The sequence below is a fragment of the Nestor notabilis genome, unplaced genomic scaffold (genome assembly GCF_000696875.1).
Source record: "Nestor notabilis isolate BGI_N333 unplaced genomic scaffold, ASM69687v1 scaffold28895, whole genome shotgun sequence".
NCBI lineage: Eukaryota > Metazoa > Chordata > Aves > Psittaciformes > Psittacidae > Nestor > Nestor notabilis.
Window position 1 is genome coordinate 21272 of NW_009931079.1, and position 27111 is coordinate 48382.

General features: G+C 40.1%; 1 protein-coding gene across 1 annotated transcript in view; it reads left to right on the forward strand.

Moving 5' to 3' along the window:
- The window catches only part of PLEKHH1 (pleckstrin homology domain containing, family H (with MyTH4 domain) member 1), a 44258-nt gene that overhangs the window by 16231 nt on the left and 916 nt on the right, over positions 1–27111 (forward strand). Inside the window, exons 6-26 of the mRNA XM_010015711.1 lie at positions 1149–2158; positions 3947–4025; positions 4624–4712; positions 5269–5419; positions 6466–6605; positions 7384–7494; positions 8953–9039; positions 10057–10218; positions 11219–11299; positions 11655–11834; positions 11957–12065; positions 12994–13106; positions 13781–13957; positions 14671–14768; positions 17295–17472; positions 17882–18037; positions 20690–20790; positions 22583–22724; positions 23687–23829; positions 24919–25048; positions 26633–26719. Coding sequence (XP_010014013.1) covers positions 1149–2158; positions 3947–4025; positions 4624–4712; positions 5269–5419; positions 6466–6605; positions 7384–7494; positions 8953–9039; positions 10057–10218; positions 11219–11299; positions 11655–11834; positions 11957–12065; positions 12994–13106; positions 13781–13957; positions 14671–14768; positions 17295–17472; positions 17882–18037; positions 20690–20790; positions 22583–22724; positions 23687–23829; positions 24919–25048; positions 26633–26719 — 3524 coding nt within the window. The remainder of the gene's footprint in view (positions 1–1148; positions 2159–3946; positions 4026–4623; positions 4713–5268; positions 5420–6465; positions 6606–7383; positions 7495–8952; positions 9040–10056; positions 10219–11218; positions 11300–11654; positions 11835–11956; positions 12066–12993; positions 13107–13780; positions 13958–14670; positions 14769–17294; positions 17473–17881; positions 18038–20689; positions 20791–22582; positions 22725–23686; positions 23830–24918; positions 25049–26632; positions 26720–27111) is intronic.

A 27111-nucleotide genomic window follows, 5' to 3' on the forward strand; every position in this document is an offset into this window, starting at 1 on the left:
CCTTGTAAATCCCGTTAGTGGTTAAGCAATGTCTGTAGAGTCTGACATTCAGGCAGCATTTTCAGCAATAGCTGTGCAGAGTCACACTTGCCCATATTTATGCAATTTCCAAAGCATCTTATGACTTCATTCTTTTGAGTCAGGCAATTTATAAATACCAAGGTCAATCAAAATCATAAAGTGAAGTAACATCCTCTGCCAGTCCAAGTGTTATCTGCACTTTCTTATATCCTAAAGGTGCTATTCAGCAGAACCTGTAGAACTGAGGTAGTCTAGTAATTACAGAAAGGAAGAAAGTAGAAAAATCATAAAGTGTAGTTCTAAATAGACCAAAAACAATGGAGGCAATCTAGAATCTATCTTGTTTTTGTCATCTCCTAATATAGCAACTGAAGGCACAGAAAAAATAAACAAAGAAAATGAAGTTTTTACGGCACACACATGTAAGTAACTTACGAAACTTGTTGACAAAGAGCAGTGCTGGAGTAGTAGCACAAAAGGATAGCAAAAAACTAGCAAAATTCTTGAAAAGAGAGTAACGTCACTGTTTAGTGCAATGATTAAGAAGGTCTCCATACATGTGCTAGAAGCCTCATCTAGCTTCTGGGAATGGGAGGAACCATACCAGCGTATTTGATGGCATAAATCACTGTAGGTCTACTGAAGTCAAAAACCACACTAAGCAATGTTCTGGCCACTTAGATGTTTTTTGACAAAGTATGGTGTGGATAGGTGTACTTTCTTCTCATGGCTATTTTAAGAGAAGAGATGTAATCCTGGATAGGTAAGAGTAAAAACTGCTATATTGAGTTAGCCTGAAAGCTTGCGTAGACCAGTGTCCTGTGTCCTGGTTGGCTGTGGATGTTTCATGAAAAAGTGTAGAAAATATTGCAAGTAGAGATGTCCTTCTCTCTATGTACCCCCCAGCTTCTGCTGTCAATGTTTCAGGAAGTTCCTAGGCCAGAACTTCTGTCTAAGCTGTTATTTATACCACTGATGAATTACTTGTGCCCAGCCATTTCCTTTCCATTCTTATAGTCCTAACCAGGCCTGGGTGCTATTCAAATACAACTGACATGATCAACTTGCAAATGTACTTTTAGACAGTGAAGCATCTAAATGCCATAACCATGTGTTCTCTATTGTAGATACGACCAGCATTCCTTCCTTTGAGTCTCTTTGTAGCTGTAATTCTCTGAAGCCCAGAGCATCACAGACCTCTCCTGCTGAGAAGATAGACCAGAAATCTGTGCTCCTTACACCTGGTTTCAGACAGATGTGTCAGACAGGACATAGCAGACGTGTCCTGTCTACATCAAATATAGTCCTTGCCAATGACACCTTTACTGAGAATGGAGAGGATAAATCTCTGCTTTCCCAGAGCACACTGAAGCTCGTGTCAGACCCATTAAGCTGGAACCTCTCCACAGAGAAAGATGTATTTGCAGCTGTAAGTTCTGAACATAGGTTAGGGTGCTCTGATTCCACATCACTGGGCCCTCCAGCCGAGGCCACAAGAATCCTTGAGGCTTTGACTTACCAGTCATCTTTGGAAGGAAACTGTAGTGCTGTGAGAACCTTGCAACAAGTGGCTTTGGACAGCACCTACTTCTGTGATGATCTGAGTGCCAGGTTCCGCTCCCACCGGCTGGAGTCCTCCTCCTCAGGAGAAATAATGAGCATGCTTGAGGGCCATCTCCAAACCCCTGAGCCACCTCTGGTTGTGTCAACATCGGCTGTTACAGCACATTCCCTCTGTCCAGCAAGGGAATGCAACCTTGGCAGTAGCATGACCTTTCCAAAAATACGAACTCCCAATACACCAAGAGACAGTATCCAGCTAGCCAAGAGACATTACAGCCAGCCACAGCCAGGGGTTAATTCTTTCCATCATGTAATGAGCTTAGAAGCCAGCACCTTCCAGCCCATCGTAAATTCTCCAGCTTGCCATGGGCAAGTGAAGGAAACAGACATTGATGATGATGGGGTACTGGAGAAAATGGAGACAGAACGTGGCACAGTGAGGGAAGAAGCTGGAGTATGTGAGGAAATGAACCACTTCTCTGCAGGGCAAAGAGAAGCTGTGAGTTCTGAGGCTGCCATACTTGACCCAGGAGGCAAACCTCCCACACCACCGCTGCACAGATTCCCATCATGGGTAAGGAATTCAAGGACAACAGCCTGAGAAATGCTGCTTATCTTTGAGTCGTGCCTAGTAGTTAGGCTACAACAGCTCTTGGTCTCAAGCAGTTGTTTCATGTGGACATCTACCACGTTTCTGAACCACCTAGTTTCATAGTTCCAGATCATGGGGCATGCTGGTTCCACTGACAATTGTGGGTTTTTTTTGGTTTTGGGTTTTTTTCCCCTCTTTATGGGGGGGGGAGGAGGAAATTCATGGAAGAACATAGTACTTACGATACACAGGAATAAAAATGAAAGTCAAGAGGTGCTGCATTGTGGTTTATCCTTATGGGTCATCAAAAGTTAATCTGTAGTTCTGTTATCATGTGTTTAAGACCAAGTGAGTCATAAATGCAAGTGAATGGACCAGACCAGATAGTTTCAGCATTAAAGTAAGATGTGAATACTAGAACAGATTAGATTCCAGCATTCCTATTTCAGAGATTGGCTACTATTCCTTTCTCTGATCTAAATTTCCCATCTAAGATTCTTCTAGTCCTTAAGATAAATTTTTCACAGGTGACATCAGCTCCACACACACCTCCTAAACATCTAACTTAAGTTTGACAAGTAAATTTAATTAGAGAAGTGCTGAGCTTTTCTGCTGCAACTGTATTCAGTTTTAATTGCAAACAATGTTATACAATGCTAAATTCTCAAAAAGTCAGGTCTTGGACATCTTGAAGTGGGTACTCCAAAGGTATTGGATACTTCAGAGAACCTGTGTGAGAGCACCCATCAATGTCCCTTCAGGGGGTGGGGGGATTATAAAATGTTTTATTAATATTTATAAGCATTGCAGTATTGTAGTCAAGAACGCCATGTGAAAAATCCACTCTTTTGTCTTCAGACCAGAGTCAAATTAATGTATTCAAGTACATCAAACGCTAAAGCACAAATAGAATATTAAATAGCGGCTTAATCAGTAAGAAATGCTTATGTGCCCTGAATAAGAAGTGTCTGGAGGAAAAAAATGCATGTAATATTTCATTAGAGACTAAATCACCATGTATATACGTACAGAAAATACTAATTCTGTAATTTCTTTTTTGGGTGTACTTGACTTTGCAGTCTTAGATACTTTCATGTGTATGTATTATGTGTGTTAACTGATAGTGATTGGTTGTATGCTTTAAGGAGCAGCAAAAGGATTCCTAGCTTTGATTTTTATCTATTTTAGACTGGTTGATGTCTTAGTCATAACATTGCATTTAGTTGCAGGTTTGGGTTCCCTCCTTGGAATTTTTATCAATTTGTGAAGCACTCAGAGATCCTTTGAACTGAAAGCTCCATATGTTGTTGTAACTGAGACATAGGCTTACTGAGATCACTCCAGGCATTTCTTTCATTCCATTGTCAGAGAATAGGAATCCTTTTCAGGTGGTGACTCAATAAATTGTCCTGGTTTAGGGGGTTTCTTGTTTCCTTTTAATGCATTGTTTAATAAAGTGGAAAGAAACAGCTTTTCCAAGCTGTGATTTAATAATTTATTAATAATTACACGTAGGTGTTTCAGTCTGTGGATATAATCTATGTAGCATTTATAAGCCAAACCTGTTATGATTCAAGGAATCATACACAGATGTGTATTTCTACTAATGTCATTCACACATCATCTGGTAGAACAGAGCAGCCTTTCTTAGTGGGCCCCTCCTTCCTCACCAAAGATGTGATTGTGATGTGATTCTGTGATATGAGTGTTTCTTTTTGCAGGAATCATGGTTTTGTCTGACCATTGCTCTTCATGGTATTATTGTTCCAGGAGAGTCGAATCTATGCTGTGGCCAAGTCTGGCATGAGGTTATCTGAAGTGGCCACGGTGAATGATACTTCCAGCTGCTGTAAGTTCTAGACAAGATCCATCCTTAGAGGGAGTTTACAGTGACAGTGTGGGACCTGAGCTTCTGGCTATTCAGATTTCTTCATTTCCTTGCCTATTTTCAAAGTAAATTTGATTTTGTAGATAGCCATGATAAAGAAAGGAAGGGATGAAGATAAATCTGATCTGTTTGAGCCCCTGCATTCAGTAACATCTTCAGGGATTATCTTCATTATTTTTGCTGACACTGTTCTGCCTCTGCATGTCTGTAGCCTGCTTTTAGTCTTGCAATTCACCATCGCCTTCCCCTGTTACAGCTTTTACCTGTTTGCACATCGTGCACTGGATTGCCATTGTACTACGGGGAACACAGGGTGGGCACATTTAGTCTTACAGGCTAATTGAAGGGAGCATTGTAGATGTCTCCAGGAGTTGCATGTAATTAATAACACATCCCCTAGCCTTTCTGAGGCCAGGCTGTCCAGGATGGCAGTTCTCCATTATTTGATGTTCCAAGAGGCTATGTAAGTTTTTTCATAGAAACATGTATCTCTCCATTAAAACCTTCTGCTTTTCACCAGTTTGTATTATTTGCTCTCTTGCTCTGCGAATTTTCCCAGTTTCCAATTTCTCATGTTCAGCTTCTGGGCCATTTACCTGTCTCATCTACAGAAATGTCACAGTGCCAGTCTACACTACGCTGAAAGGGGTAAGGAGGTACCTCACTTTTCCTGTTATGAAAAGCATGGTCCAGGGCTGCTAGTGATTTGGGAAAGAATGGGATGAAGCTGTGCAGTGAAGGAAAGAAAATTAGAGAATGTTAGGAAGTACTGGACACCAAAAGAATGCAGAAGGAGTAGCAGATGATAAACGTGTTTAGGAATACAGAACACAGCAGCAAGTTTTGGTCCAGGAAGCTGCTGTGTGCACTATGAGACAGCAGAAGCTAGGGGTGATAGTAGGTGTAGTCTAGAGAATTAAATGAAATTAAATGAAAAAGGGCTCTTGAGAGCTTATGGGGAAGCATGGGGCTTATGGAATAGCAGAAGGGTGTAACCTGAGGAGACCCAAACAGATCAGACTAGAGAGTCCAGTTTGGAAGTTCTCAGACTAGAATGGGAGGAAATTAGGAGCCTTTGGATGGTAGTGAGCAAGGCAGTGTGAAAATGAAGGGTGTGTATTGATTGTTCTGTCTCCTTACTGAGCAGGGATTGTCCTGAGGAAACTCTTCCCTCACACACTGACCATACAGGTCTGTTTTCCAGAAAGCCATGCAGATCAGCAACGTGCCTTTCTTAGATGAGTCTTCAGGTTCTGATGATGACTGTGGCTCCCATGCCAGCTTCAGGACTTCTACTGCTGGATCTGAGAACAGGAAAGCTAGTGTGCCAGGCAGCCCTCGAGCAGTGAAGAGAGGTAAAGTGGGAGTATTGCTACAGAGCAGCATGAACTCTATCCTCATGGGTGAGGCAAGATGTCCTGAAGAGCATCATCAGTGGCAGGCAAATGCTTAGCCTTGGTGATGCTAATAGGGAGTTCTCCCAGGATGTGTGCAGGCATCAACAGCTACTCAGTAGAAACCTATCTTCTTAGATGGGTTTTTACTGCTGGTAGTTTTTTATCCAGGCACTTGATAAAATCAGATTTTGGGAAGGATTGATCTCCCAAATTCATCACGTATCTAGTGAAAGCATCCATACTTTTACTGTGACTTGTCCTTGTAAGCAAGCTGGTACAGACATCTGAAAGAAAATGGATTTTTTCTCTGTCACTGGCTGATAATTTTGTGATCAGTAAGCAAATCTTTCCTATCTTTGAGAGGCATCAGGTAATTTGGGTCCCGGCTAGGCCAGTTATTCCTGACTGCAGTTTAACTGAAGGTTAAATTGGATCCATGAGTGGAATTTTCATTACAATTGGTAGTCAATAAAATAGAATTCCATTTCATCTAGTCTTAACTTCTGTTGTGATGCATTGTCTGTGGTGTGTCTGTACATTGCCATGTGGTGGAAGATTCATAGAAAGCAAAGCCCCATTGCTGGTGAATGAGAATGAATTTACTTTGAATGAGAGAGGCTTGATGCTTTATAATGGATGTTTCCAAGCTGAAGACAGCATGTCTGTGCTTTGGATAACAAGTCTGTTGAGTATTTTTTTTTATATATATAGATACATACACACGTATACATATATATATGTATATATATAGTCTCCGTTTATTCAGCACAAATTTATTACACTGTACATTGTCAGTATCCAAAACTCACTCTCACTACCTGTCTTCCTAGGGAAAACAAATGGTCTCAGAAGTTTGCTTAGTGGGATTTGGGTTTCCGAAGTCTGATCTAATTTGTTCTTCATGAACAAAAAAAACCTTAATGGTGAACTCAAAACTTTCAGAGTGTGCAGTATTGAGTACATACTTCTGTCTAGTCATGATTCTCATTCTTTATTTTGAACAGGTGTATCTATGTCCTCACTGAGCTCTGAGAGTGACTATGCCATTCCCCCTGATGCCTACTCCTTGGATGGTGACTATTCAGAGCCAGAACATAAGCTGCAGCGAACATCTTCCTATTCCACTGATGGTGGAATCTGCACTGTAAGTCTTGCCACCTCACAGCTGTGAAGGAATGCAAATAGAGACTTGTTCTTGAAAGAGAAAAAGCATAATGACAATATATTGAGCTGTTCCCTGCAAAGTGATGCTCTATCAGATTGGGCTGTTAGTCCAGCTGGTTTGTAGCAACACACCCTATCTGTTGCTTCAGAAGAATGTGCAATTTCTGTTACGTGGTCAGATAAAAGTGTAAGCATCAAGTAAGGGCTGTATTCTTTCCTGATGACCTGTACAGGTTTGCTGTAGTCATAGTCTACTTTAATGATGGCCTTCCACTTCTGTGACAAACCAAGTTTGGAAATACAGATGAAAGAGGACAAAGGATAGAATATTTTGGTTTAGAAAAAAAACCTCAAGCATGGGCAGCATTAAATTCTGTAGCCTTGAATGTAAGTGATCAAACAGACAAAGAACAGGAGTCTGATCATGACTTAGAGCCAGCCTTCACTTTTATTTGGAAAATGACTGGTATGGTAGGAAGACAAGATTTCAGTGCTTGAAACAATCAATTAAATGATTGTCAGATACCCTCTTTACTAAAACAACATAATGGGGTATTCGCAGCTACACCAATAGTCTAGGACTCTTTTAATGTTGAGCAGACAGCATTGACCTTGGATGACTGCTACTCCCATCAGGCAGAGTAAAGTGAAAAAGGATGCAGATGCAGCAAATGTCTGAGCTTGATTTCAGCATTCTTTCATTTGTATTTTGAGTAATGCAAGATAACATCCTCTACCCTTTGCTGTCTGCCCTCCAGGAACCCATGGAAAAATCTGGTTACTTGCTGAAAATGGGCAGCCAGGTGAAGATGTGGAAGAGACGATGGTTTGTTCTAAGGAACAGACAAATCATGTACTACAAGTCTCCGGTGAGTCACATTTACTCCTGTGTGGAGGCACAAGGAAGGCTGTCTGCAGAAACAGTTCCAGGCTGATACCACTGGCAGAGTGGACCCAGACTGTCCTGCCAAAGAGCATTATGTCTGACCCACAGGTTCAACTATGGGTCTCTGCTTAGGCAAAGAAGCTTTTTGTGGTGGCAGTTTCCAGGAGATGGAAGGTTGGTCAGGAGGACAGAAGCTTGACACCTATTGGTTAACTTTATACAGATGATGAAAAGCAGAAGGCATGCCATGGCCCAGTTTTGGTCATGTTTAAGATGAAAATAAAGGAAAAATAAATTACAATATGAGGAGGGTGCAGATATATACTCAGTAAATGGGTCTCTTGAGCAAAACTACAGCTTTCAGGGGGAAGAAAGCTGGATACTTTCATTTTTGCCCTCCCGCATGGACATGGAAGTATTAGAAAACTAGGATAAAACTGAAAATAAGCTTTCATCCAAAATGCTGTCTCACACTGATCAATGAAACAGTATTGAGAAACATGTTTGTACAATCAGACCTTTCCAAATAACTTTAATAACTCACAACATTTCTAATGAAGTTACATTATTTCAAAAATCCTAGCAGTATGCACTCAAAATTTGTATATACAATAAAACAGATTTCTTATTGGCCTTCGTTATTCTACTGCACTTAGCTACATTACAGAGAATTATATTTAGGGATGTTCAGCTTCCATACTTTTTTCTTCTGATCACAGCAATTTCCTCCAATACCTGCATAAATTACACAGTACCTCTGTGAATATATACATCTTTGCTTACAAGTCAGGAATATTGAGAAGATTTATTTTCAACTTTTTTAATTTTACAGCTGTCAGATTCTGACAAGACAAAAATACACTCTAGGGCACAATGAATCTTTATTTCTGATACTAGGTTTATCCGTCGGAATTCATAAGCAAATTATACATACATGATATATGCATACATGTGTATAAGAATTAATTTCATGAAGATGCAGAATTTTGACTGTTGGTTGGGAGGGACTTCTGGAAGACCCTAGTCCAACTAATGCATTGAAGAGGGACTGTCACCAGCTGTAGATCAAACTACCCATGACTTCATCTAGCTGAATCTTGAAAACTTCCACAGGTGTAAATTCAGCCACTGTCTTGGTACCTGTTTGGTGTTGTATTGCCTTCCCAGTGACAAAGGGTTTGTTGTTTTGTTGCTTTTTTTTCTGGACTTCATAAGATAGTACTTGTCGTCATTACCTCATTATACTGTCTGCCGCTACTGAGGAGACTTTTGCTTCATCATTGCAATGGGATCACACTGTTTCATATTCAACTTGGCAAGCTGTCCTTTGCAGCTCATTAATGTGGACTCCAACCTGCACATGCGTATTATGCTGTATTTAAGTACTTTAAGACCTATCTGTTGTTTTTTTTGAAAAAGTTGTTTGCTTTTCTTTCCTCAGAGTGACGTTATCTGCAAACCACAAGGGCAGATGGAGCTGAATTCCTCGTGCCAAATTGTCAGAGGTGAAGGGTCCCAAACATTCCAGGTAAGCATTGCTTTTTCATCCTGCCGATAACCACACACTCAGTGGCTGGATGAGAGAGCATTTATTTCAGGCTGAATGATACCAATATTAATTGATATCAACTTCTGTCTGGCCCCTGTGTTCCCTGACACAAGCCAGGCAGTTAGTTTAATAAATAATGGGATAAGAGCTAAATTGTAACCCAAATAGAGCTTTTTGAAATGGAAAGAATTTCTCCTTTATTTTTGTTTTATTTTACATGATACCACTTTCCTTCTTTTGCATTTTTGCTGAGAGCTTGAAATCTGTGGGGGAAAGTGATTCTTGTAACAAATAAAACCAGACAGTTTTTAGATCATAACTGTGATCTCCTCTTTCTGAATGACTCCTCTCATAAGATCACTAGCCTGACTTTATATGTCTGGAGGATCTGAAGCAGCATCTGAAGTATTGCATTCCTATTAGAACTCAACTTCTGAAGTATTAGAAGTTAGCCCATCAGGTTCAGTTTTAAGTTATTTTTGTAGAGGATTTCATTATAAATGCAGCATTAAAGTTTCTCTTACAGTCTGACTGACAGGCTCGTAGCCTGACTTGTGACCTACCTTCTGCCCTTATGGAACTGAAGTTGCTAAGGCTTTATGCTATTAAACACATAGCATCTTTCCTCTCAAAGTCACAGCCCATTGAAGGCAGAATGCAATGTAAAGTGAAGGCAGCAAAAATTAACTATTTATGTAGTCACCTTTAAAATGAAAAATTAGCAGCACTGAGAAAAAAGAAAGTATGAGAGAGGAGACAAAGCAACCCTATCTAACAGAAACAGCAAGAGAGCTCATGAGAATTTGATTCATCTGAGTTTCGGTTCTTTCACTTGGACTTTTGAGGGTTAGAACCTTATTTCTCAACCCCCTTCCAAAATCCCTCCTGAACCACCAAAAAAACTGATAAAATCTGTATGAAACAATGAAACTCAGCAGCTGAAGAAAAGCTATGTAGGTGTGCATATTTCTACTTGCTCACTCCTTTTCCTTCCAGCTCATGACAGAAAAGAGAACTTATTTCCTGACAGCAGACTCTCCCAATATCCTGGAGGAATGGATTCATGTCCTACAGACTATCCTCAGAGTACAAGTGACCAGTCCTGTTGGTGTTCCTCATAGTGATGCTAAACCCACTGTGAAAGGTTGGCTCACCAAGGTAAAATTATGTCTACTATATTCAGTTTAGTTCAGTATTGACAGTGTACCAGCTCCTCGGTTTGTGCAGTAAATGTCAATAAGAAATCAGTATTTTAATACTCCCTAGGAAAGTGGGGAAATAAAGAAAGAAAGAAAGAAGAGTGGTAGTAGATTTCTGTACTTCAGAGAGAGGAACATTTATATAAATGATCAGGAATGGGACAAGTGAGGCTACTGAGAGATACTGACTTTGTCAAACTAGTAAGTAATATCAAACATCTAGGTTGTTTGCCTTTCTTCAACAGAACCCACAGTATGCCCCAGAAAAAAAACCAAAACCAAACCAAACAACAAATGATCAGGAAATGCCGTTAAATGTCACATTTCATTGATCGGGACTTGGCGCTGTAGGAGAGTTTCAAAGATACAGGCTTGTCGGGTTCTAGGTTAGCATTTATTTCCATCATAAGAGACTGCATACACATCAGTACAAAATACGATAGGTGAAAATTCTTATGCTTTATGCCATTTCCGTACATTAGTTTTGCGTAGCACGTTACTATGAATTTTTAAATGTAATTCTGGTCATCATCTAAAGATGTCTAAAGACAGCCTGCATCTGCAGCTGATTCATCTGCAATAGGAAGCAGTTCACTAGACTATATGTTGACCAGTCACTTCGTGCTGAGGTGAAATGATTTGGGTTTTATAATTTTAAAAAGGTCATTATTAATACTGAATTTCAGGATACAGACATGATAGGTTGTGATGAATGGGTAAAATACTTCACAAAATCTTAGATCCATTTCCATAAGCACTTATGCACCATCAAATTATTATCTGCTTTTGGAAGTGGTGCCCTATATATTTTGAGAGGAGCTCATATTAGCATATAACAAATAATATATGCAAGGTTTTAAGGGAAAATTGAATTGAAAATTGGAATGCTAGAAAATCATTCCAGCGACACTGCTGATGTTAAAAACATGTTAAAAAACATTTCTTTGTTCTCCTTACAGGTCAAGCATGGTCACTCTAAGCTAGTCTGGTGTGCACTGATTGGAAAAACTTTTTACTACTATCGAAATCATGAAGACAAGGTAATTCCTTTCCCCAAGGAATGGACCCTGCCAAGTATAATGGGAAGAAAATAATACCTTATGGGAAAGGCCATTTCTTCATTTGCATATTCTCATTCTGACCTGTAGATGCTTTCCCAAGAAAAATAATAGAAATAGTAACATAGTTTGTAAGTACTTCAGTTGATGAAAGAGATCCTACAGAAATGCAAGATTATATAATTACATTACTTAAACACTGAATTATAGTTTATTCCTTACATTTTACACAACTGATAACATTTTGACCTGTGTTTTCCTTCCTAGTGTTCTGTGTGCATAGTGGGAGATTAGCTACACTTACCTACTTACATTTACCTGCTTCTTCTCCTTACAGTGTCCTTTAGGGTATCTGCCTATGCGTGAGTCCAAAGTGGAAGAAGTAGACCGTTCTTGTGACTCTGATGAAGATTATGAAGCCACTGGTGGAGGACTTCTCTCATCCCACTGTACGTTGGTGATTCACCCACAGGACCAGAGTCCCACATACTTACTCATTCGCACCAAACAGGAGAAGGTATAAAAGGCAGTCTGTTTGGAGAGAGACCTTTTGGTATCAGTGAACAAATGGGGTGTACAGACTGCACCTGTTTATAGAAAACAAGAATTGACCCATACTGTTTTCATCTTTGTGCCTAGAATACCTGGCTGTACCATCTGACTGTAGCAGCTGGTAGCAGTAATGCCACAGTGGGCACATCATATGAACAACTCATTGGAAAACTATTGGATGCAGAGGGAGACCCTAGTAAGTAGAAACCACAAACTCTTTTCCATGGTAGCAAAGCGTAAGGAAGGATATTTTCAATTCCCAGTTTTAACCCAGCCAAAGGTGAAAGAAGGGGATTCTCAGTAGAATAGCATATGATCCTTCTGCCCTAGTTCCACAGTAACATCTCCAGAGAGGATACAGACATTGTAGTGAAACTAGACAAGTCCATCACATTGTCACATAACGTACCAAAGCATCTGAAATGTCTGTAACATTAACTCAAATTAAAATAAAGAACTGGAGCTTTAATTTTTCCTGTTATTGTTGGTCCTGATTTTCCATTCCTTGGGAATCTTGACCATACAAACATATGCTCTCTTCTCTAAATACACTTGTGCACACTGGCCTTCACATCTGTTCTTCTGTCTGCACCTGTAAGCCCTCACATCTACATCCATGCTCATCTGTTCCTCCTCATCTTCGACACTTGCTCATTCATGTATGTTTATGCACTATGTTCTCAAATGTGTATTAACATATGCATTTGTACTTCATACTGTTTTCCTGCACACTCACATTCCTAGACCTGTATGTGAACCTTGCTTACTGTTGAATAGTGACTTGCACTAACAAAGATCCCCATACAGGCAGCTGTCCTGACAGAGTTTGTGTTACTTGCTTGAATGCAGAACTAAGCAGTTTGTCACCAGAGTCCAGCTGGTGAGAAGCTCTGACATAGCAGGGTTGAAAATGGCAATACTTCTGATGGCTAATACTGCTGGTGACTCCCTCTTCATGGCAGGCTTTGCTAAAATCAGTGAAGTGGCACCAAAGATAAATGTGGCCTATCTCGGTGCCGTTTTCTTGGGTGCTTTGCCATTTTATCAGGGCTCTTTTTCACTGTGGACACTGTTATCTGTCTGCTCTTTCTGACCCAGCATTTTTTGCCCATCTGCTACCTCAGATTCTCCTCTGTGGAAACATCCTATGTTGTGCTACAGCAAAGATGGGTTGCAGACATCCCTCACCACTCTGCCTTCAGAGGCTCTACAGACTGAAGCTCTGAAACTTTTTAAGGTATTTAAAGGGACGTTGATGGGTTTCAGTTATTTTGCTCTGTTGTTGGGACAACAAGATTATTCGCTCCTGTTGTTTGTCACAACTTTTACTGCCACCATTGGTTGCTTTAGACAAGCCTGCTGGGTCATTTACTTATAATAGGACCGCTAGATATTAGGTTTCATTGATCCTCTGGAGGTTTAACTTGTAGGGAACCTAGGTTTAGGAGCAATATCCCCCACAGGCTTTACACATCAGAGTTAGCCATATCTTTCCCCTTTCCTCTCTAATAGTTGGATTGAACGAAACGGAAACAATTTACTAGCAAATTCAGTTGTCTCAGTAAGACCAGTAGTGAAGCTGTTGGAGGTGTGATTTTTGCATTGTTCAAGTGTAAGGTCAGCAGTAAGTCTGGACAGTTTTAGCAAGGTAAAGCACAGGCATGGAAGACAGGAAGCACACTTTCGCCTCAGTTCTCTTCCTGACTTGTGAGCTCCTCAGGCTGGGGCAGGTTGAATGAATTTTCTAGTTGCCACAGCTAAAAAGAGAAGGACAGGAATGAAGTACTTATTCTCCTCCCTTCTCTCAAGATTATTTAGAAGATTTAATTGTAACCCATCTGGGGAGCCTGGTCTGGAAAGTATGTGAGAAGAATGGCTGTATTCCATTGACTAATTTCCACCTTTTTACAGTCCTGTCAACTGTTCATCAATGTCCCTGTGGAGGCACCCTCTATTGATTACCATGTGTCACTCGCCCAGACAGCACTGCAGGTCTGCTTGACACATACTGAGCTGCAGAATGAAATTTACTGTCAGCTTGTTAAACAGACCAGCTGCCGACAACCCCAGAACCACTCAGTCATTCAGGTCAGTTCCCCTTTTGTCACTTCCACTCTGCAAATGCTTTTTGTTTAATTCCATATTTTTAATAATCAGCAATGAGGCTGGTTCTCATAAAAGTGTGCTAATACTAAAGGTGTGTTGGAGGAAAGAGAATCTTAGCACTGATGTGCAAAGAAAAACATTGCAAATGTAACCTACTTGTAAAATAAGTTTTAGTTTGAATTTAACCCTTTACCAGTCGCAAATGACCTATTCAGACCATATTAAGAATCAAAATTCATAGCTTGTGTTGGCTGGCTATAATTGTCACATGGTATTAATTTTTATTTCCATTTTAGTTTATCAGCAACATACAAATCATTAATACTACTATTAAGCGTTAAATGTGATTTTTGCACTGTAAGTCTTGGGTAAATCAGTAAGTTACAGCATGAATGTACATACTTGATTATAATATTCCCAACTCAAATGAGAAAATTAAATCTGGCTGAACAATAATGGGTCTAATTTGAACCAAAATTCACCAGTGTATTCTTTGCTATGATCTGCATTTACAAATAGAGAAGAAAAAAAAAAAAGAGCAGTCTGTCCTCTGACGATCACTTCCCTTTGAAGCATTTTGAACCACATGTATAAAATGGTCACTCCCAAAAGCATCCAACAGTTTGGTTGCAGTATTCTGTGAAAGACAACAAACAAGAAGTATAGAAGAATGATGTCCAATTTTATGTTCACAGTGTTGGCAGCTCCTGGCTTTGTGTGCTCCTCTATTCCTGCCTCAACATCACTTTCTCTGGTACATCAAACAGCACTTGCAGCGACATGCAGACCCCAGGTAAAGACTGTAAGAGCATTTTCTTCTGCTAAGCTGATTGCCTTTTGCATTTGCTATGGATAAAGATAGAAGCAATTTTGTAGCACGCACCTGCAAAAATCAGTTGAGGGAGGGAAAAGAAGGTTCTAAATGGTATCGCAGTGTCCCCTTTCAGTCATTCATATTAATTTGTCGCTTATAATAAGCTAATTCACAAAACTGAGTGACCTATACTACCAAAAGAACTTTCTGCAGATATAACTAGAGCTGCATAGGGAGGTTTTCTTTCTGGTGCAGATACTTTCTTTTATTAACAGAAAGACCAAAGTAATTATTTAGAATGAATGATTAGAATTTTAGGTAATTACAGCTTGCTGCCAGATTAATGGACATACTGACAGAAGTGAGGCAGAGAACATTATAAAAAGTAGGAAAAATTAATGAACCTGAAATACATGCTAGTACTGTTTTCTGTTACCTCTTTGGCATCTAACACTTATAAGAAAACAGTGCAAGAAAACTTATAAGAAAACAGGCAGAAGTTGTTCCCCCATGTTCATGTTGTGCTCTTTGTTTGTTTCCATGGTGATCTGGTTTTCAGCAAGTCTCCCTGTGCCCTTGTCTGGGGAGGTCATAGCCAGAGATGTCTAATTGTCTGTTGAAACAATATACTGTTGGTAAGACATAGGTAAAAGAGTGATTTCATTTCAAACAAATATTCCTATTCAAATATTAGTCTTCCTAGGAACTGAGTTAAAAGTCTGGTGTTGCAAAGGAAATCTCTGTAGTCCTCCTGTCAAGTTTTTTCTATTTTCTTACATTCTGACTCACGTTTCTTATGTGTTCTCAGAAGCAAAATTACAACTATCAGGCACTCCTTGATGCTCAGGCTCTTTCTCCATTGGCTAAGGCAACACGTTAGGGATCTTTTGGCTAGTACTAGAAACCAGCTCTTAAAACTTGTCCATTACCAGCTTTTCAACTAGGCCCATCTCCCAAACTTAGCAGTGGAGCTGCTCTACTGTTAGGGACTATTAAATTTCATAAGGATGAGATGGGCTCTGTGAAATTGATTTATTGCGTCAATTTCAAGCATTACTGTGGTGATGGTCTGCCAGGTTCTTAGCCTCCGAGTACCTTTATAACAAATAATCTTCAAGTAGAAGCAAAGAGGAAATTTAAGTATACAGTCCAGCTATGAAGCAATTATTAGGGCTAGGAAAAAAAAACACACCAAAACATACAGAAGTAACAGCAAGCTGTGCTTATATTCATCAGTTTAAATTAGATTTAGAGCAGTTGCTAAACAGGACTTAGGTCCCTCTGTCTAGCTTTAGAAATACTTGTGTCTCTTTAGATGGAGCAGGTATGGCTGTTTCTTGCCCAGTTAAGTAGATAGGCTTCGCCTGCTTCATACAGCAAACAACACAATACTAGAATGCTTAAACTGCATAATGCCTGTGGTCTAGATTTATTCTAGCTATTGTTTGTCATGAAAGGTGACCTTAGAGTATATATCCAGTCTCTAAGAGAGGAAGAACAGTGGGGTACACTTCTAGGTTAGAAAACACGAGGCTCAGGAACATTTGGAAGCCAGACACAACAGCTTCTCGTCAGAGCAAGATTTTCAATTTGAAAATTGTTTAAATGCATTACTGGGGAGGTGAACAATATATAAAATATATAAAAAGGCAGAGCTCCTGACTTCCATATTGCTTGGAGGGATTTAACTGGAGATTTAATCATGTACTGAGCTTCTGAAGGCATCTTGAATGAAATTAATTTCCCCTGCAAAGTGATAGCACAGTTATAAATACTGTGCTATCCTTCAATTTCAGAACTTATTCAGTATATGCATTCTAAACATTATTGCAAAAGGTGTAAGTGCCTGGCTTTAGAGACACTTACATTCTTTTGGTGCTGTTCAATGGAGCCCTTGTGTCAGTAGACAGTAAACTGATCATATCAACAACTATCCCTATACTGTATTGAACTATCAACAAACCTGAGCCTGCTCTGAATCTCCGAGTCTCTTGATTGGCAGATAGGATTAATACATAGAAACTTAGAATTTTTATAACTATGTAAGTTGCTAAACATAATCTATATAATCCTGTGAGACTAATGCATTACAACTTATTGTTAATACTTACCAGGACTTGACATAATAGCAACTAAATTCTGCTGGAATGATGACAAGTCGGAGGGTAAACTGGTCTTGGTTTAATGGATACTAAGATGGCAACAGGGTATAAGAGAGGGTATTCCTACACTACGTCCAGTCCATCTAGGAGCAGGGAATGCTCTTGAACTTCCTAGAGATTCCACGGTCTACCTTAATTTTACAGATCCTTGGAGCTGGGGTTTGTATTGTAGCTTTTTGCTTGAGCTGTTAGTGTGTTGAGATGAATGAAGATATCTGCATAGAGATGTGGTTTTGCTTGAGCAAAAGCCTGAGGGAGGAGAATGCTTTGTCATGGCATGGGAAATGGAAGAGAACGTGGCATTTAAAGCATGTTTGTGGCTTATCTCCACATCTTCACCTAGGTGTGAAACAGGCAAGTATGCCATCTACTGCCAGAGATCAGTAGACCGCGCTGTGCAGACTGGTGAACGGGAAGCCAAGCCCTCCCGGATGGAGATTGTGTCCATCCTGCTGAGAAATCCCTACCACCACTCACTCCCCTTCAGCATCCCAGTGCACTTCATGAACGGAACTTACCAGGTGAGCCATCACAGCTGCCTTTCTTCTGGGGACTAGTGGACTGCACCATAACCTGCCTTCTTCATGTGGGTGGCACCATGGTGTTTGTATGTATCAGATATTGAGAGATAGGTGCTATTTCTCCTTCTTGCCATTTTAGCATTTTTCCTGAGAAAAATGAAGGGAATCCACCCTCAGCTCTACATGTCATATGAAGAAGAGGTAGCTGGGGAAAAGGGAGAGATGTCACAAGTTTCACAGCAGGAGAAAGAATACAATGGGAGGGGAGACAATACGCAAGTGCTGTCACTGGAGCTGGTAGTCAATCCTCAGACACCAGTCTGTAGGAAACCAGGCTTCAGTAGTTGCAATATCCATCAATGTCATGTTTCTTGAAAGCTATCATCAACCAACTTCTCCTTCATTGCAGGTTGTAGGTTTTGATGGTTCCTCAACAGTTGATGAATTCATCCAGCGACTGAACCAGGAGACAGGAATGAGGAAACCATCCCACATGGGATTTTCTCTCTTCACAGATGATCCTTCTGGCAGAAATTTGGAACACTGTCTGCAGGGTAACATGAAGGTAATTTCTTTCTTTCCCACCCACCCCCCACCCCGCTACATCCCACATACATCTTTGAAGAGCTGCTAAATGGCTAATACATTTTGCTTAATGCAGCAAGAGCAAATACACTTCTAGATTAGTATTCAGAGATGAGATACGAATTATGCACTTGGGCCACGACAGCCCCATGCAATGCTACAGGCTTGGGGAAGCATGGCTGGAAAGCTGCCTGGCAGAAAAAGACCTTGGAGGGGTATTGGTTGACAGCTGGCTGAACATGAGCCAACTTGTGCCCAGGCAGCCAAGGCAGCCAACAGCAGGGCCAGGGCAGTGATCATTCCCCTGTACTCGGCACTGGTGAGGCTGCATCTCAAATACTGTGTTCAGTTCTGGGCCTCTCACTACAAGAATACACTGAGGTGCTGGAGCGGCTCCAGAAGAGGGCAACAAAGCTGGTGAAGGGTTTACATACAGCACAAGTCTTATGAGGAACAACTGGGGGAACTGGGGTTGTTTAGTCAGAAGAAAAGGAGGCTCAAGGGAGACGTCAGTGCTCTCTTATAACTACCTGAAAGGAGATTCTAGTGAGATGGGGGTCACTCTCTTTTCCCAAGTAACAAGCGATAGGACAAGAGGATATGACCTCAAGTTTCAACAGAGGAGGTTTAGACTGAATATTAGGAAAAAAATTCTTCATTGAAAGTGTTGCCAAGCATTGGAACAGGCTGTCCAGGGAAGTGGTTGAGTCACCATCCCTGGGGTTATTTAAAAGATGTGTAGATGTGGTGCTTAAGGGCATGGTTTAGTGGTGGGCTTGGCAGTGCTCAGTTAACACTTGGACTGAATGATCTTAAAGGTCTTTTCCAACTTAAATGATTCTGTGATTCTATAATTATGCCAGTTTAGTCTGAGATACTAGTTAAGATGAAGCATATTCTGTTTAGTAGGTGATAAATTGGTCAATTTTTAAAAAGTCAGCTTAGATTTTAGCACATCTGTAAGTTTTAATTTGTCTTGACTACAAAATTAAAACATGACTGAGCTATCTAGCACAATCAGATATCACAGCTAACATCAAATGTGACACTACTAATTGAGACAAATTTATGTTAGGCTGTGAGTCTCTTGGCATGTCTATATAAATCCCATCTATTGTATTTATATTTCTGAAGTATCTCCTTGCTATCTCCAGATAAATCAAGCTTTCATTGTCAATGGGTATACTTAGAGAAGAAAGCTCTCTACTGATTAAGCCCTCACTTTAAAAAAAGAGAGGAGTGCCTCACATCAAGGGAAAAGAAAAGCAGATAAAGTATTAACATCTGTCTGTAATATGGAGATTTTTTTATCCACACTGTGGAGGGATGACTGCCTTAAGTGAGCAGACTAGCCATGAATGAGACATGTACCATGAAATGGTACAAATCTGGGAGAATGATTTGTCATACATACGTCATACAGATGACATTTGTTGTCACTTTCAAAGTGACAACTTTGAAGAGGCCCTGATACCTGTGAGGAATGTTGGTTTACACAGCATAAAATTCCACACTGGGTAACAGAGGGAGAAGATACCACTAACTTTAAGTTAGATGGTTTGAAGAGGAAACTACCACAGGTGGTGCCAAATTATATACTTCTCTTTCATGGCCTGTTACAGATCAGATAATCCAGAGCTTTGCTGATAGCTGAATGACCATTTGGAGAGAGGAGATATTAGAGTAAATGGAGGAGTTGAGATGATCAGAGGCATCACTTTTACTGGATATTAACTGGTTATTATTTACTTGCCAGGGCAACCTCAGTAGCTTCTTGAGAGAATTAGGATATCTGATCTATTTCAGGTGGCTTCTTATGTTCACATTCCTTTTAGTGAGATGCTATCAAAAGAGAAGTTGGGGCCTTTATTAGGCAACTTGTAAAAGGAATGGAATAATCAAGAGGAGCTGAATGGAACCAAAGAAATCAACCGTGCTATTACGAAAAATACGTCTGAGTTACAAAGTTGGAATCCAGGACCAAATGTTCTCAAAGTTTGAACATTCACGTCCAAAGGTGTTTGGTTCAGCCATGCATGTAGACAGTTGCTGTTCAGAGGGTATGTTAGTCTTTTAGTTTGGCTCAGGGGGGCACCCTGAAGCAAACCTACCAGTCATTCCTGTTAACCATGCTTTGATTCACATCAAGGAGCAACTTTAGAGAGCATGAAATGGATTCTTTTTACATGAAGCATGAACTGGAAGATGTGATCCAACATAGTAGGGGGCTTTCAGGCCATTTGGTTAGGCTGAAGCTAGTCTAAAGGAAAACTCTTTGAAACTCATACAGTTGGGCAATAGAGTCTTAGGTGTTTCACTGTGCATATCTCCTCCTGGGCTTCGCTGCTTGCTAACATAGACATAACCACAGAGTTGCTACTAGACCAGAATTCACTTACATGTGGTTCCCTGCAGATTAGACCTGGAGTTTTCAGTTGGAATGCTTTAATTACTGCATACTGTGTAATAGGAAAAGGAATTGTTTGTCACTTTTGGCTGTGTTTATACTGATCCAGTCTGTTTGTTTATCTTCTGTATTCCACATTCCTTTTTCATGTACTTTCCCCTCAAGCCCTGACTATACATTTCACCTCAGTTTATCTCTCCTTTCTCCATGATATTTTATTTAAAGATCTGTGATGTAATTTCTAAATGGGAACAAGCTTTAAAAGAATTGCATCCTGGGAAATATGAAGGTGGCACAAGAATTGTGAAGTTGACCTATAAGAACAGGTACTGTGCTTTGTTGTTTGGCCTCACTACTGCTGTTAATTAAACATTTCTAGACTGCATATATCTCTGTAGATGCCCAGTAGTTTATAGTACTGTTGGTGCCGAAACTATTTTAGTTAGATAGGTTCAAATCCTACATGAGATGTGATGACTTTTGTGTGTAGTACATGTATAAAAGAAGGCATATGGCCTAGAAGTAAAACCAAAACCACTTTGCAATAGCAGAAGAGACTTAAAATGAGTTAACAAGTAGCTGTAGCACAGTAAGATATACTTGGTACAATTTCATTTGCCTAGATCCTAAAGTGTAATTAAACAATGTGTGTTAGGTGAGAGGAGGAGAGACCTGAGGGAAAAATCACCAGTGAAAACAAATATGCTGAAACTTGCGATTAAGTGGAGAATCACAAAGATGAAAAAGATGTAAGAATAATGTTCTAAATAGCTTGAGCTGTAGAAGAGACATGTAGTAGCAGTGCCCAGACTTTATGAAAAAAGAAATGTTACAGGTTGGATGATGAGAGATGGTAGAGAAGGGAAGTACGAGACAAAGATCTAAACCAAAATTTGGAACAAGTTCATCGTTTATAGTACAGACATGAATTCTGAATTGTAGTGAATGGAGAGCTGTATATGAGAACAAGAAATGGCTTTCTGTATGTGAATTCTCTTTTCAGGCAAAACAAAGACCACCCCAAAACCAAAAAGAGACAAAGTTCTGTACTGAATGTATGAAGATTTTGTTGACTGTAACAGTGGAAACAGATTTCTGTCATCTTTGGTATAACAGAGGTGGAAGCAGAAGTTATTGCTTTTGACCCAGAAGGCAGTATTTGTTTCAGAGATGAAACTTTATGGTGTTTTGTTGGACTGGCATGTGCCTAGACTGGTCACAAGGATGTTTTAATAAGGTCTTTCCAAGGTTGGGCTGTTCTAACAACAAGGACTCTGATAAGGTCAGAGTGTAAGGTCAATACGGTCCTAATGGTGGTGTTAATCTTGAAAATAAACTGACCCACTGGAATGAGTATGTTGTGTAGTATTGTGGAATATATAGTCATAGACGCAGCTTTAAATTGGTACTTGAATTAGATGGTGTGGGCTGTAAATAGGCATGCATGAGGAATGGTTCTGGGAAGCATTCCCCAAGCTGGTGTCTTCAGCCCCCACTAGTCATCTTGCTGTACTAAGTCAAAGAATTGCAAGTATGAAGGGAATAAAAAATAATCGGAAGCTTTGATTTACAAGAATGATTCTTCAATTTTTGAAATAAAGGCTGCTAATTGGGTCACTTTCTTTCTGCTGAAGCAAACTGAAGACTTTTTAAAATAAGAATAGCAGTGTGAGTGGTCAAACCAAAGCTGTTAAAAATAACAAGTCTACACGACCTCTGTGTGGAAGTTTATACATATAGAGCAGAGGTAGCTCTGTATTTTGTGATAAGCAGAGAAGACCATATTTTAAATATTGCCTGTCTGTGCTTGAAGGAGGTGGATGGACACCTATTTACCTGTGTTTAATAATGCTTCACTATTGAAATGACTGGCTTACAGAATTCAAATGGCTTCCAAAGCTAGAAAGCATGTTTGAGCCTCCTTGCCCAGATCTTGTTCATAAGGGAAGCACCTCAGCTTCCAAATCTCTGTCCAGTACCCATGAAATACTCAAAGTTTACTTTGGAGAAGGAGGGAGAAAAAAGTCATTCCACTCTTACTCGCCTTGATTAAAGTTTCCGCCTTTACTTTCAGTTCACAATATATTTTTTATCTTCACAATCCTCTCTATGTTTTAGGCTATATTTTCGGAGCCAGGCCAAAGGTGAGACAGACCGTGAGCGGTTGCTACTGGCCTTCCAAGTCAGCAATGAAATAGCCAATGGAAGGTTTCCTGTTAATAAGGAATTAGCTCTGGAAATGGTGGCTCTGATGGCTCAGGTGAGTATGACTATGGGCAGAAATTCTCCCTTCTCTCCTCCAGGGACTTCAGCTGTGCACTGAATGTCTTTGACTAAGCAGCTATCTTTTACATCAAAAGTGTTTGTTGTTTTGGGTTGGGTTTTTTTTTTTTTTTTACCAAACATAGTCTGAGATGTACCATGCCAAACACATTGTAGCAGCATACGTATGTTGCTAGAACACCTCTTGCTGTAAAGAAATCTGCTATAAGGTTGCCTCTCCTTTCTTTCTGAAGAAAAATATTGGAAAAAAAAACAGTGAGGCTGGAGTATCCCCAGAACTGCTCCAATTAGTAGTGCCTTTGTAGAGATATGGAAATGGTATCACTACTAAAATTCTATTAATAGTAAAAATTTTCCCTGTTATACTGCCAATAGCCTCTTAGGAAGAGCATCATGTAGGAACCTCCATTAGATCTCCAGGCTTGCCTTTAGCATTTTATCAGATAAAAAGTGCAGTATGGGTTGCTGGCATGATAAGCAGGATAATAGTTTCTTACTGAGATGAAACTGGCTGTGGTATTTATAAAAACAGTGTAAACTGAGTTGAAGAAGCTGGGAATGTTGTCCAAACTAGAAATATACTGTTGTTCTAATTGGCCAGTTGAAAATAACCCCCAAAAGCTTAGCAGTTATACAGAAGTGTCTCCCTACAATAAGTAGCTGACAGAAGATCAGGAGCTGAAACAAAACCTTGTTTCACATTCTTAGATTAGTAAAGAATTCCCTGGGCACTCATGTCTCAGTAGTTGCTCTGTTGTATACATTTACTATGGTAAATGCTGTAGACAAAATTCCCCAGCCTAATGGTGTCTTTTTGCATGACTAATAAACACAGTAGTTATCAGTACGGGAATTCATGGAATGTTCTACTGCACTACCCCCTTCACTGCACCCCACCCCCATAGTTCTGTTGCACTATAAACTATAATGTTGTCTTAGGTGGAATATGGGGACTTGGATCGACCAGGATCTTCAAGTCCTGGGGGAACATCACAGTCGAAAATGCAGCACCTTCTCCACCAGGTCTTAGATAAATTCTACCCCAAACGCTACAAGCAAAACGTTACTTCAGAACAGCTCAGGTAAACTGTTGGTTCTTTTGTACTTAGCACAGAAAACAAATTTGGTTTGCAAAATTCTGTCTTTATATTTAAAAAGTTTGAAGGAGCCCTGTGAAGATTATTTGATGTAGAAACTTAAACAAACACACCAAGTGTCAGGAAAAGGTTCCTTTAAAAGAAAATAGCAGATAACTATTATAAAAAGAGCCAAATCACCAACTTATTTTCCCTTGGACAAGCAGTTTAAGCCTTTCATTTCCAAATTGGGCATCTCAGTTCCAACAAACTCTATCCTAAGCCTAAGATGAATTCTGTTTCTGAATTTTTGTTTTACCCTTCCCACAAGTGCCAATTGAATCCAGATGCCTAACATTTGCAACCAGCCATAAAGCCACCACATATGGGCTGCTTCAGGCCATCCAGTAATTCTGGTAGAACATACTTTGGCAGGGCTTTTTGATGTTCTGGCTTGGGAATTCTCACGCACAATGCAGAGCCCTCAAGTACTCAAGTACATAATTCAGATGCTGCCATGGATGTCAGCTCTAACTTTTAAAGAGAGAACAGTCATCTTACACATCCAAAGCTACTTAGGGATGCAGTGGTGGAACTAACACGATTCCTGCCTTTTGGAAGCAATTCCATTTGCATGTAGCAAGATAGGTGCCAAACCATTCCTAGTGAACCAAAGCAAGAGTGCGTTAATATGTTGCCATTCCACATAGAGCATACTACAGACAAGTTAGGATGTTAAGGTGAGAGTATAATTGAATGTGAAGACAATCTGGACAGGATTTTACTGTAACAGCTGCCTGAGTGTTTGTAGCTATAGTTGTTTCACATATACACCAGTGGGCAACCCATATGTGACTGGGATTCCTGGGCATTACCATATACTAGTAGTAAAACAATAGCGGATGTAGAGAAAATGCTAAAATAAACTGAGGTTGAACAACCCTTGTAACTGTCAGTGCTGAAAGCCCTGTCCTTAGTGCTGTGTAGAATGGCCTTTTTGGAATAAGAAGTACGTTTATTAACTATTATGTTTGATTCACCTTTCTTTGGAAGACATTAGTGATTAATGTTGTCTTGTGTCTTGGCTTCTGTAAGGCAACTGGCTGACAAGTTGGCGACAAAGTGGATGGTGCTGCAGGGATGCTCTCCACCAGAATGCATTCGAATTTATTTGACAGTGGCCCGGAAATGGCCTCTTTTTGGAACCAAAATATTTGCTGCTAAGGTAACTAGAACTTGCTTTTTTCTGTTCCTAAGAGTGAACTGAGCCGAGCTGTATCTGTGATCTCTGGTTACACCAGTTAAAAGTGCTTCTACTTCAGGAAGGGGAAAAAAAAATGAACAATACTCTGTTCTGAACAATCAGCTCTGGTACCACATTCCAGAAAGAAGGTGTCACTTTAGGAAGAGAAATAGATTCTAAACACTAGGGGTTGCTAGTATTCAGTAAATAAATACTGAAGGTTCCCTGACTACATCAGTTGATGATAATACAGGGTACTACCTCTCCTTGTAAGCCTTGCCAAAGCTTTCTTAGACAGGAATTTCCCTGGTCATCAAGGCTGCAGTGATAATTTGAAAAATACTATTTACATACCATTGGGAGAGTGGAATGGAAGAGTCCCCCATAAATCACACCCAGCAGCTCATGCTAGCTACAAGGAGAATGGGTACTTTCAGTCCTGTTCTCTACTTGACACAGAGAGCTAGCGTGGCTTTTCTTGCCTGCTAACATCCTGTTGCAGAAAGAAAAACAAAAGCATGTATTGGGTAAGCTGCCAGCCCGCAGGCATCAGCAGGAGAGCAAAGGACAGCGGGAGGGTGTGCTTCTCCCAGTAGCTTGTTCCATCCCTCAGCCGAGCACAGGCTAGGGATCTGTACCTAATGCCCTTGCCTGAACTGATGTTTTAGCGCGTAGTGGCTGTCTGAGAAATTGGTTTGGCATCAACCATCTTCCCCAACCAAGCAGAAATCTCCTCTTTTGAAAACTTGAGATAAGTCTTATTCATGGTTACGTGTCTCTTACTTTGAAGTCAGAGCTGCTATAGTTACGGAATAAAGTCTAAGGATGAAAGGGACCTCTTTAATAAATATACAAGAAGTTTTCAAAAAGACAGTTATTTCCACTGTCAGGAGTAAAACCAGAAGATGTTACTGGTCCTTGAGGTTACCACAGAAGAATTGGAATATAGAATAGTTCCACATAGAGTTTAAATAATGTTGATATTTCTGATGATTGACATATTTTATAACTTTACAATAGTTGAACAGCAAAGACTATGGTATTAGCCAAGTAATAGCACACTCCCAGGGAAGACTGATGCCATTGGCCATAACACATAACTCATCTTTTAACAGGTAATTGGTGCGTATTTGTCAAAGTCTGTAAGAAAGAAGACTGCTTTAATGTGATGGTACTGGGTGTACTGCTGTTGCAGAAACCAACAGGCTTCACTGCCTGCCTGCCTGACTGATGGAAGTAGTACAAGAACCAGGGCAGAGCAAAACTGCTGTTTTGTTGCTCTATCATAGCACTTGCTTCAGCTTTAACTACACTGGTGGAATTTAATTAACCTCAAAGCCTTCATTATCATTGCATATCTTGTGCCACTAGTCCCAAAATTCTGTGTAAATCTGAAAGTTATTCCAGTTTTTGAGAAAAGTCCTCTTAAAAATCAAACCAGGTCAGACCAGTAAGTCTATGGGATTCTTTCTCATCTTCTGTTCATCATTAAACCCCAAGATTTATGTCAGAAACATATTTGTGTGGTGGTCAAGAAATATCTAAATTAATTTTCTTTCTCTCTAGCCTATTTTGCCTTCCTCATTAGAAGACTCTCCAGTCTGGATAGCTGTGAACGAAGATGGTATCAGCATACTGGATTATAACACTATGGTATGGGTGAGGAACACTGAAGCAAAATAACTTAACCTCCCACAGAAAGGCAGTCCCTTGAGTCCACTTGAAGTCATTGAAAGTTTGTGTTTAACTTCAAATGGATCCAGAAGTTAATTTGTAGAAGTCAGAGATGAGGGAAGTCAGTACTGTGTTTGAACACTACATAAACAAAGGAAAATTACAGATACAGTGCAAGGCAGGGTTTCATGAAAGAACTAACTGCCTTGTTGATGGGCAATAAACACGCTCAGACATCTTGCAAAATCTGTGATATATGCTTTATTAACACCATCTGGGATATAACGAAGTTTGGACTATTGCTTTAAAGCAGGGAGGCATTGAGCAAGCTAGGAGAAAACTAGAAATGCAGTTTTCACTTGAGCTTTCCC